Source organism: Physeter macrocephalus, chromosome 13 (genome assembly GCF_002837175.3).
Source record: "Physeter macrocephalus isolate SW-GA chromosome 13, ASM283717v5, whole genome shotgun sequence".
In the NCBI taxonomy this organism is placed as follows: domain Eukaryota; kingdom Metazoa; phylum Chordata; class Mammalia; order Artiodactyla; family Physeteridae; genus Physeter; species Physeter macrocephalus.
The window spans coordinates 82,114,345-82,128,840 of record NC_041226.1 but is presented as its reverse complement, the minus strand read 5'-3'; the positions used below and the strand labels follow the sequence as shown (position 1 = coordinate 82,128,840).

Sequence of the window (14,496 nt, the reverse complement as noted above, 5' to 3'; positions counted from 1 at the left end):
AAACAAGGACATTTCTCTGAATAACCATCAAGATACCCGATGGTGACACAGCCGTCTGGTCTGCAGTGCATACAGGTGTCACGGTAATCACACGTGAGCACGGTGCCCGGTCGCTGTGCGTGCAGTTGTCACAGTAGTCCCTTCACAGCGCTTTCCCGCTCTGGACGGGGAGTTGAGGGAACTCCAGCCCCTCAGTCTTCCTTTTCCAAGGGCACATCGCGTTGCTTTCTGGAGACCCTGGGGGCAGGAAGGGTTAGGGTTAGGGTGCGTCCCATCAGGAGACCTGCCGCTTTGTCCGTGACCATCCCATGGGTGAGGCTACAGGTTTCTCCACGGAAGGTCACTGCTCTTCCCTTTGTACTTGAGGACAGTGTTGCGGCGAGATACTTTGAGATTCTGTAAGATCCCGTTTCTTACGAAACTTCCTCCACGAGTTGTAATGGTGGCTTCAGCTCCCAGCCCTCTCTCTGCCTTCAGTTGTTGGCATCTAGGATAAGGAGCTTTCTCTGTTGGATTTCTTTGTTATCCATTCATTTATTTAATGCTGGTGTTTATTCATTGGTTTACCATTCCTGTTCCTCTCATTATTCATTTTGATGCTCCAAGTGTCGCAAACTCCGGAGTGGGCATCCCTTGGGTCTGTCCTGGTTCTTGGATGCGCCCTGCCAGTTTGAGTGCTTCGTTCTCAGGCACAACCCGAGGTTCTAAGCTCCTCTTGTGCCCCCGCCCTGCCTGGAGTCGGTCCTCTCTGCCAGGAGCCTCAGTCTCTCCGTGGAGGTGGCATGTGGGAGCCGAGATTCTGTGCTGGTGCCACCCAGGGGCCCTCGCACTGCTCAGAGCTTCTGCTGTCTTCTCTGGAGGTTTTCCTCCTCCTGTTGTGTCCCCATATCCCAAGCTCACTCTGGGGTTAGTTGAGGCTCTTCTTGCAAAGCAGAGACTGAGGTCACCCATCCACCTTTTACTGTCGGGATTGTCACAGCCCCTGCCTGCGGGAGAGCTGGCAGGGGTTTCAAGTGTCTGCCAGCAGTTCTGTTTGGTTCTGGTTTTGTTAGTGGTTTGGGCAACGTGTTCCACCTGTAATCCTTTCCTGGTTGATGTCGATTTTGTAGGTTGCTGGCCCTTTGGAAAAGGCAATGAAAACCATGTTCCCTCTTGCTAGGTACATATAGGTTCAGTGGGGTTCAGATGTTCACAGAGCATCTGGGTTCAGGAGATTTCTGTCTTTCTTGCCCTGGTTGTGGGCCAAGCTCACCCACAGCCTCAGTCTCTGGGCCTTTGGGCTTCCAGATGTGGCACTGGCAGTGCCCACAAGGAGCAGGGTGGCTGCAACACGTGTGGACTGTGCGTCTGGGCTGTTCCAGAGTGCCCCTCAGGCTTGCGCCACACCCAGTCCCCTAGGAAGACCCTGTGTTTCTCTGCCACTTGCTTTCTCAGCTCCTTCCTCCCGCCCAGCACTGCCAACAGGTTGGGGACAGGACAGGTTCCCCCCTTTGGACCCTGAGTGCTCACGCTGGCAGGGCAGACAGGCTGGTGGTGTGCCTGGTGGTGGTGGGACCAGTGGGGCCACAAGGCAAGGTCCAGGTGAGGCTGTCTGAGGAGGTGGAGCTTGGCCTGCTGAGGGGTGGCGGGGTCCAGGGGCCAGAGGCTGGCATCAGGGTGTGGGAGGGGGTGCCGACGGGAGCAGAGGCTGGGCTTTGCCATCCACGATGAAGGCTTGTTTCTCCTTGATGAGGAGGGATGTGTCAGGTCTGACTCCGTAAGGAAGTACTCCCCTTCTTTGGGGAGGAAGGCTCTGAGGCCTCACGAGTTTCCCTTAGTGCCTGGCACCAAATTCCAGCTTCCTAACTGCAGAAGGGGCAGCAGGGAGTTGGCCAGTGCCAACAGACCAGGACTGTTTAATCCAGGCCCATAGATGGTATGAGCACAAGGTCATTGGGAGGGGTTGGAGAAGAGCCCCCAGCTGGCTGCCCCCACCGCTGTGCCTTGCACCCCTGTTTATAACGTCACAGCACCCCACACTCTCGCTGAAGTTGATGTGTTTGTTTCTTATCCCCCGACTGGAACAGGGCTCTGAGGACTTTTCTGAAAAGGACCGCACATGCCTTTGACCACAGAGGTCTCTGTCACATCTTATCTGTTATTGTTCACAGGCCTCTGGTGATGTGAAAACCTCTGTCAGCTGGCCCTGTGGCCTGGACCCTGCTGTCCACTGAGGCCTCCCCTTGGGCTGGCAGGTACCTGGCACACGAGGTGCCTGCCACATGACACGTGCTCAGGCACGGTGTCTGGCCTTCATCCACGTGGCCACGGACATGGCTGAGCTCCTCAGCTCCTAGAACAAGGGACCCTGTGTGACCAGCTAGGCGCCACTGGCTGTGGTCTGGGACCAGGACCGGTTAGTGCCAGTGAGACCCTACCCCTGTATGTGTGCGTGCACACATGCCTTAAAAAACAAGTCCTCTTAGGTCCCCTGAGGAGTTCTCAGGGGCCCCAGGGATCCTCAGCTTACACTTTGAAAACCACTGGCTTGTCAGGCCAGACGTGGAGCCCTGGGAAGGTAGGAGAGTGGAGCCTGGAAGTGGCTGGAGGGAGCTGGCCGTGCTCGTGCCCCTTCTTGGCCCGCAGGCCTGGGGTGGCGGAGTCAGCGGGTGGGGACTTCCGGAGGTGCCAAGGAAGGAGGGTGCCGTGGGGGTGGGGGTCCGGGTGGGGGTGGGCACTGCTCCAGGGAGCCGCCTGACCCCAGTGAAATTAGCAGTGGAGCCAGGCTCAGGAGGAGTGTTCCGAGTGTTCGTTGTGGTGTCTCTTGAAGCAAACATTCCAGAACGTTACGCAAGCCTTATGAGAGCTATGCCCCTAGACTCTGGATGTCTAAGCGAGATGCCTAGAGGGTCTGCGTCAGCCGCTCCCCCTGTGGACGGGGTGCCTGCAGAGATCCCACTTAAGGGTGTGTTGTGTGTTTCCGTTCATTCTCTAACCAGACTCTCACATTCCCGAAGGCAAGAAGTTTGTCTTAAAACCACTGCAAGAGGCATCGTGTAATTCACGTCTCTGTATGGTAGACTCAAATATTTAGTGATTCAGGTTTTTATTGAATTTTCTTGATTTACCCATTTCTCTAACTTTTCTGTAGGTTGTTGGACATTTGAAATACTTAGATGAATTGTTGTCAGCAGCAGAATGCACTTTGAAATAAATTGTAGCGTTCCCATAATAGAGAAAACAATTGCAATTTTAGTTATATAAGCCATGCATTCTTTTTTTTTTTTTTTTTTTTTGTGGTACGCGGGCCTCTCACTGCTGTGGCCTCTCCCGTTGCGGAGCACAGGCTCCGGACGCGCAGGCTCAGCGGCCACGGCTCGCGGGCCCAGCCGCTTCGCGGCATGTGGGATCCTCCCGGACCGGGGCACGAACCCGCCTCCCCTGCATCGGCAGGCGGACTCTCAACCACTGCGCCACCAGGGAAGCCCCATGCATTCTTATTATTAAAAGATTATCCCCCCAATACAGTTGAAGTAGAGGTTTCTCGGGACTGTGGTTGACTGCTGGTCCTCCTCCCGAAGAGACGGCGTCAAGAGCATTTTCCACTGGCTTGAGGTGCCCTGTCCGTCCTGTCCTTGGTGGTTTAGTTTTGGTTTGGATGCGATGCCCACGGACAGGAGTCCTGCTGGCAGAGCCCGGCTGACGTTTATTTCTCTTTAGCAGGCGGTTCCGGCGAAGGGGGAGACCAAGCAGGACTGCGGCCTGGGACCCGAGCTGCCGAGTGAAGGTAAGGGTGCTCGGGGCCCCTTGCCTGGCCACCCCTCCTCGGCCAGGCCTGTCGTGCGGCCTCCTCCTGTGGGGTCCCGGGCTCATGGTCCTCTGGGAGGGTGGAGGCCCTGTGTGTCCTGGTCCTCAGGGCACCACGGGGCCAGCAGCAGGGCGGCCGCACCAGGTCTTGGGGCGTGGAAGCTGCCGCGGAGGTGCCAGGAGGTGGAGGGAGGCTGGTGAGGGGCTGGTACATAGGGGAGCTTTTGGAGGGACGGGCCCGGAGTCGGGCTGGGAGGTGCTGGCTCTGGGACAGACCATGACAGGTAAACCCCACTGTCCCACCCAAGCTGCCTGGGGGTGCCAGCCACAGGCCCCTTAGGAGAGCAGCGTCCTGGCTGGATACCATGAGGCCGGCGCCTGGGGGCCTCAGATGCTGGTGTCCGCCTGGCCGTGTCTGCATGGGGCCTCCTGTGCAAACAGCAGGACCGTGCGGACGAGAAGCGTGTCTCAGTGTCGTCCTGCTGGCCGGTGGTGTGGCGCTCTCCACACTGTCGTGGGAGGAAACCCACCCGCACCGCCCTCCTGCCCCTTGTGATGGCGATTGCCGCCTGGTCCCGGCTGCACACCCGCGCCACCGCCCCAGCCTGGTCCCTGGACGATGTCTACCCGCCTTTCAGCTGGGCGGGGAGGAGGCTGGCTCGGGGCCAAGGTCAGGCGAGCTTACCTGGGCTGTCAGGCGCCCATCCAGCCCTGCATCCTCTGAAGACACACAGACAGTGGCCTGTGGGTGGCGGAGGCCAGTCTGGAGAGGTTGCTGTATATGCAGCAGCGGGAGGCGAGGGCCCCGCCTTTCCAGGCACTGCAGGGGGCCGGAGGCCTGTGCCCCAGCGTTCCGTGTAGACCTGTGAGCTCGGTGCGGGCGACCCTGAGCCTCCCAGGACGAGGCCTCTAGTGGCCTGGTGGCAGGGACCACCTTGTGCCCTAGGCTGGCAGCCGCTTTTTGTGTCCTCCCCGAGCTGTGGTGCGGCCCCCATGACGGGAACTGCCGCGGCCCTGCCCCTCCCTGGTGGGCCCACATGCTGCTCTGACACCTTTTTACATCCACGGGGTCCTCTGCTTTTGTGACTGCCCCGTGCACACCCGAGGGTGACGGTGGGTGAAGGCAGAGTATGGGCCCCCAGCTTGGGGCTGATGGCAGGGAAGCCTTGCTTGAGAGAAGGGACCCAGCAGCCCAGGCCACAGGGCAGGACCGTCTTACCTGTGAGTCACTTAGCGTGTGACGAAAATGCTTCAGTTTCTAGTAGAGCTGTTGGGGCTCAGGGAGCTGGATGGGATGGGGGTTGGGCAGCTGCCTGCCTGGCTTCCCAGGGCTGTTTCCAGCCTCACCCCCTCTCTCCCTGGGGCATCTTCTCCAGACGGCCCAGCTTGGACGGAAGGCCGTGGCCCTGCCCTGCTTTCTGCCCTCACCCTGTACCTCAGGGTGCCTCATCCGGCCCACCGGCCCCTCTCTGCTGCACCCCAGCTGGCCCTGGGGCGCTTGCCTCCCGGAGCTGCCCCGCACACTGTCCTGCCTGTCCCTTCGCTCGCAGTGGTGGGACCTCTGAAGACCTACCTCAGCGTTTTCCTTCTGGCGCTGTTCTCCTCCCTGTTCTTGAAATGTTCCCTTCCTTGGGCTCCCACCCTGTCTGCCCTCCTGGGCCCTTTTCTAAAAGAAGTTGTGGATGAGTGATGCCAGGTGCCAGTCTCCTCTGCACACGGCCCCTGAGCCCAGGCCTGGGCCCTCCTTTCGCAGAACCTCCAGACTGATTCCTGCAGCAGCTGCACCACGTCCATTGCCACCAGCAGCGAGGGCGGCTCCCGACAACATTCGTTGGCACCTTCTTTTTGGTTACAGCTGTCCTAGAGGGTGCAAAGTGGTATCTCGTCGTGGTTTTGATGTGTATTTCCTTGCTGGCTGGCGATGCTGAGCATTTTTTTCGTGTGCTTATTAGCCATTTGTGTATTTTCTTTGGAGAAATGTCAATTCAGATTCTTTGCCCGTTTTTAAAATTGGTTATTGATTTTTATTAATGCATTGTCAGAGGTTTTTAAAAATATATTTTAGGTACAAGTTCCTTATCAGATGTGTGATTTGCAAATACTCTCTTCCAATCTATGGGTTGTCTTTTCACTTTCTTGATGATACCCTTTGAAGCACAAAATAAAGTCCAACTTACCTGTTTTTCTTTGGTTGCTTGTGGTTTTGTTATAGCATCTAAGAAACCATTGCTTCATAGAAGATCATAAAGATTTATGCCTGTGTTTTCTTCTTATAGTTAGATCTTGGAAACGTTTTCAGTTAATTTTTGTATATGGTGTGAGGTAAGGGTCCAACTTTATTCTTTTGCAAGTTGAGATGCATTTGTCCTAAGAGCTTGCCTTTCTGAGCAGCTGTCAGCGTCTGGCCCCCGGGCGGCTGTGCTCGACGCCCCGTGACTGTCCACATCCCCGTCCTCCTTTGTGTTGGGAGAGGCCCATTTCCCCTTCCTTCACTGCGCTTTTTCACGATTTACTTTGCTGTTTGTGAAAATTTATTTTCCCTGCACATTTTAGAATAAGGTTATGGAGTTCCTCAATACACTGATTGGAATTTTGATTAGGGTATCATTGAACTTAGAGAGTCAATTTGAGGCGACTTGCATCTTTGTATTTTTGCCATCACATTCAAGGTTGTGAGATACTTCTATTAAAATTTTCTTTCTCTGCAGAGGCTTTGCATGCTCTTGGTTAAAGTTTTATATCCTTTATAGTTTTCCTGCTTTTTTGTGAATACTGTCTTTTTTTCTTACGTTTTCTCAAAAGTTAAGGCCGGCGTAGAAAAATGCCTTTGGTTTTTGTACTTGATTTCAGGTTTGGCAGCCTTGCTGCACTCGTGTATGACTTGCTGACGGACCAGGTGTGCAGGAGAGCCCAACCCTTGTCGCCAGGCCTTGCTCCTCGTTTCTCTCTCCCGTGGGGTCATCTGGGACCCCACTCTTGTGTGAACTTTTGTGGTGTTAATGGGCGTCCTGATGTTGTTTCTGATCGTACGTGGAATTCATGCAACATTTCTGAATAAGTGTATCTTTGTTGCAGATTGGCATGCGGCCTTCTCCAAGTTGAGTAGGTTTTCACCTATTCACTTTTGCCAAGGGTTTAAAAAAAATTAATAGCTGTTTATTCATTCAGACAGTACTTACTGCACTCGTGTTTCTGTGCTCAGGGTACAGTAGTGAACGTGGACCTCTCCTTCCAGGGGCCAGTACAGTTGTGATGGAGTCATGGCAGGTGATGTGCTGTAAACAGGGGTACAGGGGTGGTGGGTGGTGGTGTCTTGGACATGAGCACAGCCCCTCTGCACCCAGCGCTGTAATCGTGAGCTTTCTGCTGGGGTCTGTAGTGAGGCTCCACGTGTGTCGATCTGCTGGTGGGAAGTGTGTTTCTTGTTTATCAAGTTGTGGAGGAGACACGCTTCAGAGACCAGGGGTTTGTAACGAGGCTTCTGGTTGACAGACTGAAAACTCGCCCTGTTTTCTTTAGGTCTGTTTTTGGGAAGCTGCTCCCGAGGCCTTGTTTCCTGTCTCTGAATTCTACCCAGTTTTGTTTTCCAGTGGTGAATTTGTTCCTGGAGGATATGTAAATCCTGCATAATGTGTTTGAAGTCTTAAGAATTCACTGGAGGAGCGGGGTGTTTGTTTCAAGGACCATGCCCCACCCACACCTCGCTAGGGGCGGGGCGCAGACCGCCCTTCCGGGGATGGGGTCATTCCCGCCTTAACTGACTCACTGTCGAGACAGTGTCTGCGACATACTTTGTATTTAATCCGTCTGAACTCAAATGTTTGTCTATGAAATAAAGTGGTTTTTCCTCAGACAGTTTTGTGTAAGCAGGGCAGTGGGGGCTCTCTTGTTGGGGTCGAAAGCGGGGCAGCCACTGACTCTTCTCCTCTGTCCGCAGGGTCACCTATGGCTGCTGATGAAGGCTCGGCAGAGCAGCAGGGAGGGGAGGCCCACGTGGCTGCAGATGGGGAAACCAACGGGTCCTGCGACAAGAGCGATGCCAACGGCCACCCGGCCGCTGTGAAGCACACTCAGGAAAGCACGAGAGTCAGCCCGCAGGAAGGAGCCGGTCCGGTGGCCCGGATAGCGGAAAATGGGATTTTGGACAGAGACGCTGAGGTGGGGAAGCAGAACCACATCCGAGCCGACGGCTTCACTCAGACTCCTGTTGTCGGGAGCAACGGCTACTTCCTCGGCAAGGCCCCCCTGTCTGAGCCACCGCTGCGGGTGGCTGGCGCCCTGGCCTCCTCCCTGCCCGGTCACGCCGCGAAGACCCTCCCTGGCGGGGCTGGCAAAGGGAGGACTCCTGGCGCTTTTCCCCAGCCGCCGGCCGCCATGCCAGCCAAGCCCGGGGAAGGCAGCAAGGACACAGAGGACAAGAAGGCCCCGGCCCCGGGCGCTGACGTCAAGGTCCACAGGGCTCGGAAGACCATGCCGAAGTCCATCCCGGGCCTGGTAACACGTCCCTGTCGGGGTGGGGCCACTCTCCTGTCTGTCTCCTCTTTTGTTTCGTGTGCGGATGGCAAGTGGACTTCTGTGCGTCGGGGGAGAGGCCGGGAAGTGGTGGGGTCGTCAGCCATGGTTGCCTGCGGGCCTTGTAGGGTTTCCGAGGGTGACCCGTCAGCCTGCTCTCTGGGCTTCTCCTCATAGGTGCCTGGGCTCACCGGGAGCTGCTCGTCTGCTTTGGGGAGTTACTGGCTTGGGAGACTCGGCACCCGCCTGTCTCTCTGGGGAGTGAGTAGGCGGGAGGGCGGCTGGGGCCCGGGAGTGATGCGCTACAGACACAGGGCTTGGTTTGCTCCCCGCTTCCTGCACGAAGTCCTGGTGTGCAGTCAGACGCCTGGCATTGCTTGTGCTGGCGCTGCTGGTGCGGGTCGGACCCTTCCCCAGGGGCCCCGCGGCCTGACCTTTGTGTTTCTCCAGCTCTAGAAGGTTCTGCACGGCTTCCCTCCCTGGAGCTCCCCTCTTCTCCAGCTCCCTCATCGGTCTTGCTGGTCATTCCACATGTTGATGTTTTCAGTTTGACAGTTATATTTTTCACATCCAGCGTCTCGGATTAGTTTTTTAAGAATACCTGCTTTCTTAGTTACATCTTTGTCTTATCCTTCAAAAGACAGTTATAACCCTTGCATGGTCTTGGTTACAACTCCTGTCTCCTCATGTGGGGGTTCTGCCTGGCCGTGGCACCTCTTGTTCGGGTGGTTTTTCCCCTGAAATGACTTTCTGCCAGGAGTGTGCTCATCTTTGTTTCTGTGCTTCTCTGTTGCCTGGCTGTCGCCTGCCTGCTGTGACTGTGGAGCCGGGCGGAGTGGGGGGTGGTGGTGCTGGAAGCTGGGCCGCGGCCCACTGCCCACGCAGCGTGGGGCCCCTGACGCCCCCGGCCCGACTAACCCTGGCCTGACTTCTGCCTTTCGTAGTATTTTTATGTACGTGCCGAAACTTAAACTTTTCAATAATTATTCACAGGAAGCTGCACAGATAGTAGAGAGAGAGCCCATGTCCCCTCCAGCCGGTTTCTCCCAGGGTACCACGGTGTGGGTTTATGTGCCCACCCAGCTCTGCGAGCCTCCCTCTGTGGTCACCCCAGCCGTCCCTGACCCTGTCCCCGATCTCTGGAGGTGTGTTGTTTCAGGTGTATTGAAACGCAGGATGGCAGAGTTCGGGGGCTTTCTTCCCTCACTCCACACCCCTGACCCCACCCAGGTTATGTCTGCAGGGCCCTCCTTTGCGTGTTGACAAGTTTTGCGTGTGTAACCGCTCGCCCATCAAGGGACATTCGGGGGTTTTCAGTTTTGGGGTGTTCCATTAAAGCTACTCTGGACATTCATGTACACATTTTTGTTTGGATGAAAGTTTTCGTTTCTCTGGGTAAAATATCCAGGAGGCCAATTGCAAGGTTATGTGGTAATTGGATATTTAGTTTTATAAGTAACTGCCACACTGCACTGCACAGACGCTACGTTTTATGTCCTTGCATCCTCGAGAGGGGTGTTTGGTGTTGCCTCTTCTCTGTCGTAGCTGTGATTCCTCGTCGTGGTTTCAGTTTGAACCTCCCTAATGACTGATGGCGTTGAACAACTTTTCATGTGCTTGTTTGCCATCTGTATGTCCTTTTTGGTGAAATGTCTTTCATATCTTTTGCCCACTTTACAATTAAATATTTGGGGAGCTTTTAGAGTTTTGGATATGGACCGTTGTCAGGTGTTGGTTTGCAGATGTTTTCACTCAGTCTGTAGCTGGTCTTCATCCTTTCGCTACTGAAGACCCTGTGGCTTTTCTTAAAGCAGAAGTTCTTCATTTTGATGCAGTCCAGCTTACACAGTTTTTTTCTTTTAAGACTGTGCTTTTGGCGCCATGCCTAAGAACTCTTCACCCAGCCCTAGATCCTGAAGATTTTCTCTAATTTTCATAGTTTTTTAGTTTTATGTGAACTTTAAATATATGAATTAATTTTTGTATTAGATTTGAGGCTTAGGGTGAAGTTTATTTATTTATTTACCTACCATTTTTTTGCCTAGCATTATCGATTTTAAAATGCATGTCAGACAACATTATTTATTTATCTCCTCGAAATTATACTCTTATGCCATCCCCACTTCTAGAATTTTATTCTAATGTATTTTTATTCTCAGACATTTTTTTATATCCCTCTAGGGAGTAAAAAAAAAAAAAAGCAATCTGAAATTTAATTTCAAGAAATATCTCTGACCGTAAGCTTTATCCGAGGGTTAGCTTTGTTCTGGATGGAGTTATTGTAATTAGTAGTAGCATGCAGTCAATTGCAACACATATTTTGTTGGAAATTACTGAGCACTCTCAGGCTGGTCACTTGTAGTGAAAAAAAGGGAAGGATTTTGAGGCTTTGGAACCTGATTTCCTGAAGACCAAGCCCATCTGCTCCACACCCTGGAAACCTCATCTGCTCCTGGGACCCCTGCCGGAGGAGGGGATTGGAGATGTGGAGATTGGGTGCCCTCCTGGCTCCCCGCCCAGGTCCAGACCCGGCCTCTCCTGCCCTCTGGCTTCTCTTCTCCCCAGACCCAGTTTAGTCTTGTTTGGTTTTCTTAGGAAAGCATGTTTTATTGAAAATTGCATTTTGAAAACAGTCATCCCAATGATAGAAAGAGCGTTACATGCTTATGGCAAGAAATCCATTGTCCTTTAAGAGTTTAAAAATGCAGGGGTTTTCACAGCCTGGTGGCCTCGCATCCCCAGGCAGGGCAGAGCCAGTTTGCCTCTTGGACCCAGTGTCTGTGCCATCAGAAGGCACCGACACAGGGTTAGACTCAGCCACTGTTCACGCAAAGGAAGTGAGAACTTCTGGAAGGAGACCCTTGTATCCCGCATTGGCACTCCAATGTAGACCCGTCTCCCTAACTGAATTGTGCTCATTCCTGGAGGTACCACACAGGGACCTCCGGCTTCTCCTTGGGTGGCTGTGTCCCCGCGCTCTCCCTGGCTCCTTTCACACGGCCCCCCAGTTGTCCCTGGGTTCTGGAGAGAAGATGGAGAGAAGATGCGGGCCGGCTGGGTACTCTCGGTCCGGGTGGGGCAGGTCCTCGTGCAGCTGGGGTGCAGGTGGGTGTTTGCTGCACCCGGAACGGGGGGCATCGGGTGTGAGGACTCGCCCCGGTTGGGCCGACAGTGGCCGGGGCAAGGAGGGGAGAGCCGCTGAGCAGAGCAAGCGCTGGGGTGGGGAGGCCAGCGGGGGCCAGACGCGGTTGCCCTCGGGCGTTGCGGTCACATGCTGTGACCCAGCGCGTGGCAGCTGGGTGTTGGCGCAGGTCCTCTCTCCACGTGGGGGACCGGCTGGGGCTCTGCGGTGCCCCGCCGGGGGGTCAGACGCCAGCTGCTCCGCCTCGGTGGGTTTGCTGTGTCAGATGATAGGGCCCTAACAGAGTTTAGGGCCTTCACTCAAGTTCAGCAGTTCTTAATTTTGTTTTTTAGATTTTCAAAAATAATACCTTGAATCAAAGAATGGATTTTGTGCCCGAGTGAGAACGAGCCTCACGTGGCTGTTTCCTTCTCAGATTTAGCTTCTGCCTTCATCCATGTATCCTTTAAACTCCTGTGTCACGTCTGTCTTGCAAGCGCTGGTGGAGGTGGTAGCTGCGTGGTCTGTGAGGTTGTTCGTGGGAGGAGTGAGGGATCAATCGTGTCAAAGCAGTGACTTCCTTGAGACAAAGCCCGCATATTTGAGAAGGACTGGAGAATTGACGCAGCTAACAGGTTACCTTTACCAGGGCTGTCTGTGCCAGGGCATGTTAGCGGTGGAGGCCACGGAGGAGGCCTCGGCCTGCTCTGTGTGAGGAGGAGCTGCGTGCGGGGCACAGGCAGGGAGCCTGGCAGAGGAGCCAGAGGGCTGAGCGTGGGTCCCTCTGGGAGAAGCCGAGTCCAGGGCCGCCCCTGGCAGGCCTGTTGGCATCTCCCCGATGTCGACTCCCGGAGATGCGGACACTGTATTAAAATACGCATAACATAGAATTTACCATTCTAACCATTTTTGAGTATCCAGCTCAGGGGCATTAAGCACATTCACATTGTTGTGCGGCCGTCACCACCATTCTCCCCAGGACTTTCTTGTCTCCCCAGACTGACGCTCTGTCCCCATTAAACACTCACTCCCCTTCCCCACCCCCAACCCCGGGCCCCGACGTCTACTTTCTGTCTCGGATTGACTACGCTTAGTCCCTCGTATGAGGATTTGTCCTTTCGTTTCTGGCCTGTTTCACTCAGTACAATGTCCTCGAGACAATGTAGCCTGTGTCAAAACTTCCTTCCTTTTTAAGGCCGGATAATATTCCATTGCATGCGTGTACATATACACACATGTACATTTGGTTTATCCATCATCCATTAGTGGGTACTTGGGTTGTCTCCACCCCTTGTCTGTCGTGAATGATGCTGCTGTGAACACAGTTGTACAAAGAGCTCTTCGAGTCCCTGCTTTTGATTCTTCAGAGTGCGTACCCAGAAGTGGAATTGCAGGATCATAGGATAATTCTGTTTACTTTTTTTTTTTTTTTGCGGTACGCGGGCCTCTCACTGTTGTGGCCTCTCCCCTTGCGGAGCACAGGCTCCAGATGCGCAGGCTCAGCGGCCACGGCTCACGGGCCCAGCCGCTCCGCGACATGTGGGATCTTCCCGGACTGGGGCACGAACCCGTGTCCCCTGCATCGGCAGGCAGACTCTCAACCACTGCGCCACCAGGGACGCCCCTGTTTACTTTTTGAGGAAGCTCCACCACTGTTGTCCACAGCATCTGCGCCATTTTACCTTCCCCCCAGCAGTGCACAGAGGCCCCAGTGTCTCCATACCTTCACCAACACTTGTTTTCTGTTTGTTTGATAGTAGCCATCCCAGGAGTGTGAGGTAGTCTCATTGCGGTTTTGCGTTGCATTTTCCTGATGATCAGTGATGTTAAGCATCTTTTCATGTGCTTTTTGGCCATTTGTATGTCTTCTTTGGAGAAATATCTATTCAGATGCTTTACCCATTTTTAAATTGGGCTTCTTTTTTGTTGTTGAGCTGTAAAGTTCTTTATATATTCTATGTATGATTTCTTTATCGGATATATGATTTGCAGATATTTTCTCCCATTCTGTAGGTTGCCATTTCATTCTATTGATTTTGTCCTTTGATGCATAGAAATTAAAAAAAATTTTAATGGACGTATAATTGACTTACAATATATTAGTTTCAGGTATACAGCATAGTGATTTAATATCTTTATATATTACAAAAGGATCACCAGGAATAGTCTAGTTACCATCTGTCACCATTCAAAGTTATTACAATATTGTTGACTGTATTCTTCATGCTGTGTGTTACATCCCCATGACTTACTTATTATATAACTGGTGGTTTGTACTTTTTAATCCCCTTTACCTGTATTGTGTGTCCTCCCCCACCTCTCTACCCACTGTTTAGTCTCTGTATTTATGAGTGTTTCTGTTTTGTTTGTTCATTTGTTTTGCTTTTTAGATTCCACATAGAAGTGAAATCATGGTATTCGTTCGTCTTTTTCTCTGACTTATTTCATTTAGTGTAGTACCTCTGGATCCATCTGTATTGTCACAGACAGCAAGGTTTCGTTCTTTTTTATGGCTGAGTAATATTCCATTGTGTGTGTGTATAAATACACCACATCTTCTTTATCCATTTGTCTGTTGATGGGCATTTAGGTTGCTTCCACATCTTGGCTATCATAAATAGTGCTACAGTGAACATAGGGGTACATTTATCTTTTTGAACTGTTGTTTTTGTATTCTTTGGATAAATACCCAGGAGTGGATCATATAGTAGTTCTATTTTTAACTTTTTGAGGAACCTCCATAGTGGCTGCACCAGTTTGCATTCCCACCAGCAGTGCACTTAGGGTTCAATTTTCTCCACACCCTCTCCAACATTTGTTATTTGTGGTCTTTTTGACGATAGCCATTCTTACAGGCGTGAGGTGATATCTCATTGTGGTTTTGATTTATAAGAAATGTTTTATTTTATTTATTTTTGGCTGCGTTGAGTCTTCATCGTTGCGCACGGGCTTTCTCTAGTTGCAGCGAGCGGGGGCTACTCTGTTGCAGTGCGCGGGTTTCTCACTGCGGTGGCTTCTCTTGTTGTGGAGCACGGGCTCTAGGCGCGCGGGCTTCAGTGGTTGTGGTTCGCGGGCTC

The 14,496-nt window shown here is 53.0% G+C and overlaps 1 protein-coding gene across 12 annotated transcripts in view; it reads left to right on the top strand.

The window, feature by feature from the left end:
* Window positions 1-14,496, top strand: part of EHMT1 (euchromatic histone lysine methyltransferase 1) — a 151,736-nt gene that overhangs the window by 71,879 nt on the left and 65,361 nt on the right. For 10 of the 12 annotated variants that reach the window (XR_008618973.1, XR_008618972.1, XM_024126083.3 and 7 more), the window contains exons 2-3: window positions 3,700-3,766; window positions 7,724-8,280. Coding sequence is in view for 10 of the 12 variants with exons in the window: in XM_024126083.3 (XP_023981851.1) it covers window positions 3,700-3,766; window positions 7,724-8,280 (624 nt within the window). In the remaining 2 variants the exon portion in view is untranslated. The remainder of the gene's footprint in view (window positions 1-3,699; window positions 3,767-7,723; window positions 8,281-14,496) is intronic. The other 2 variants (XM_024126084.3, XM_055089357.1) reach the window with 1 other exon arrangement.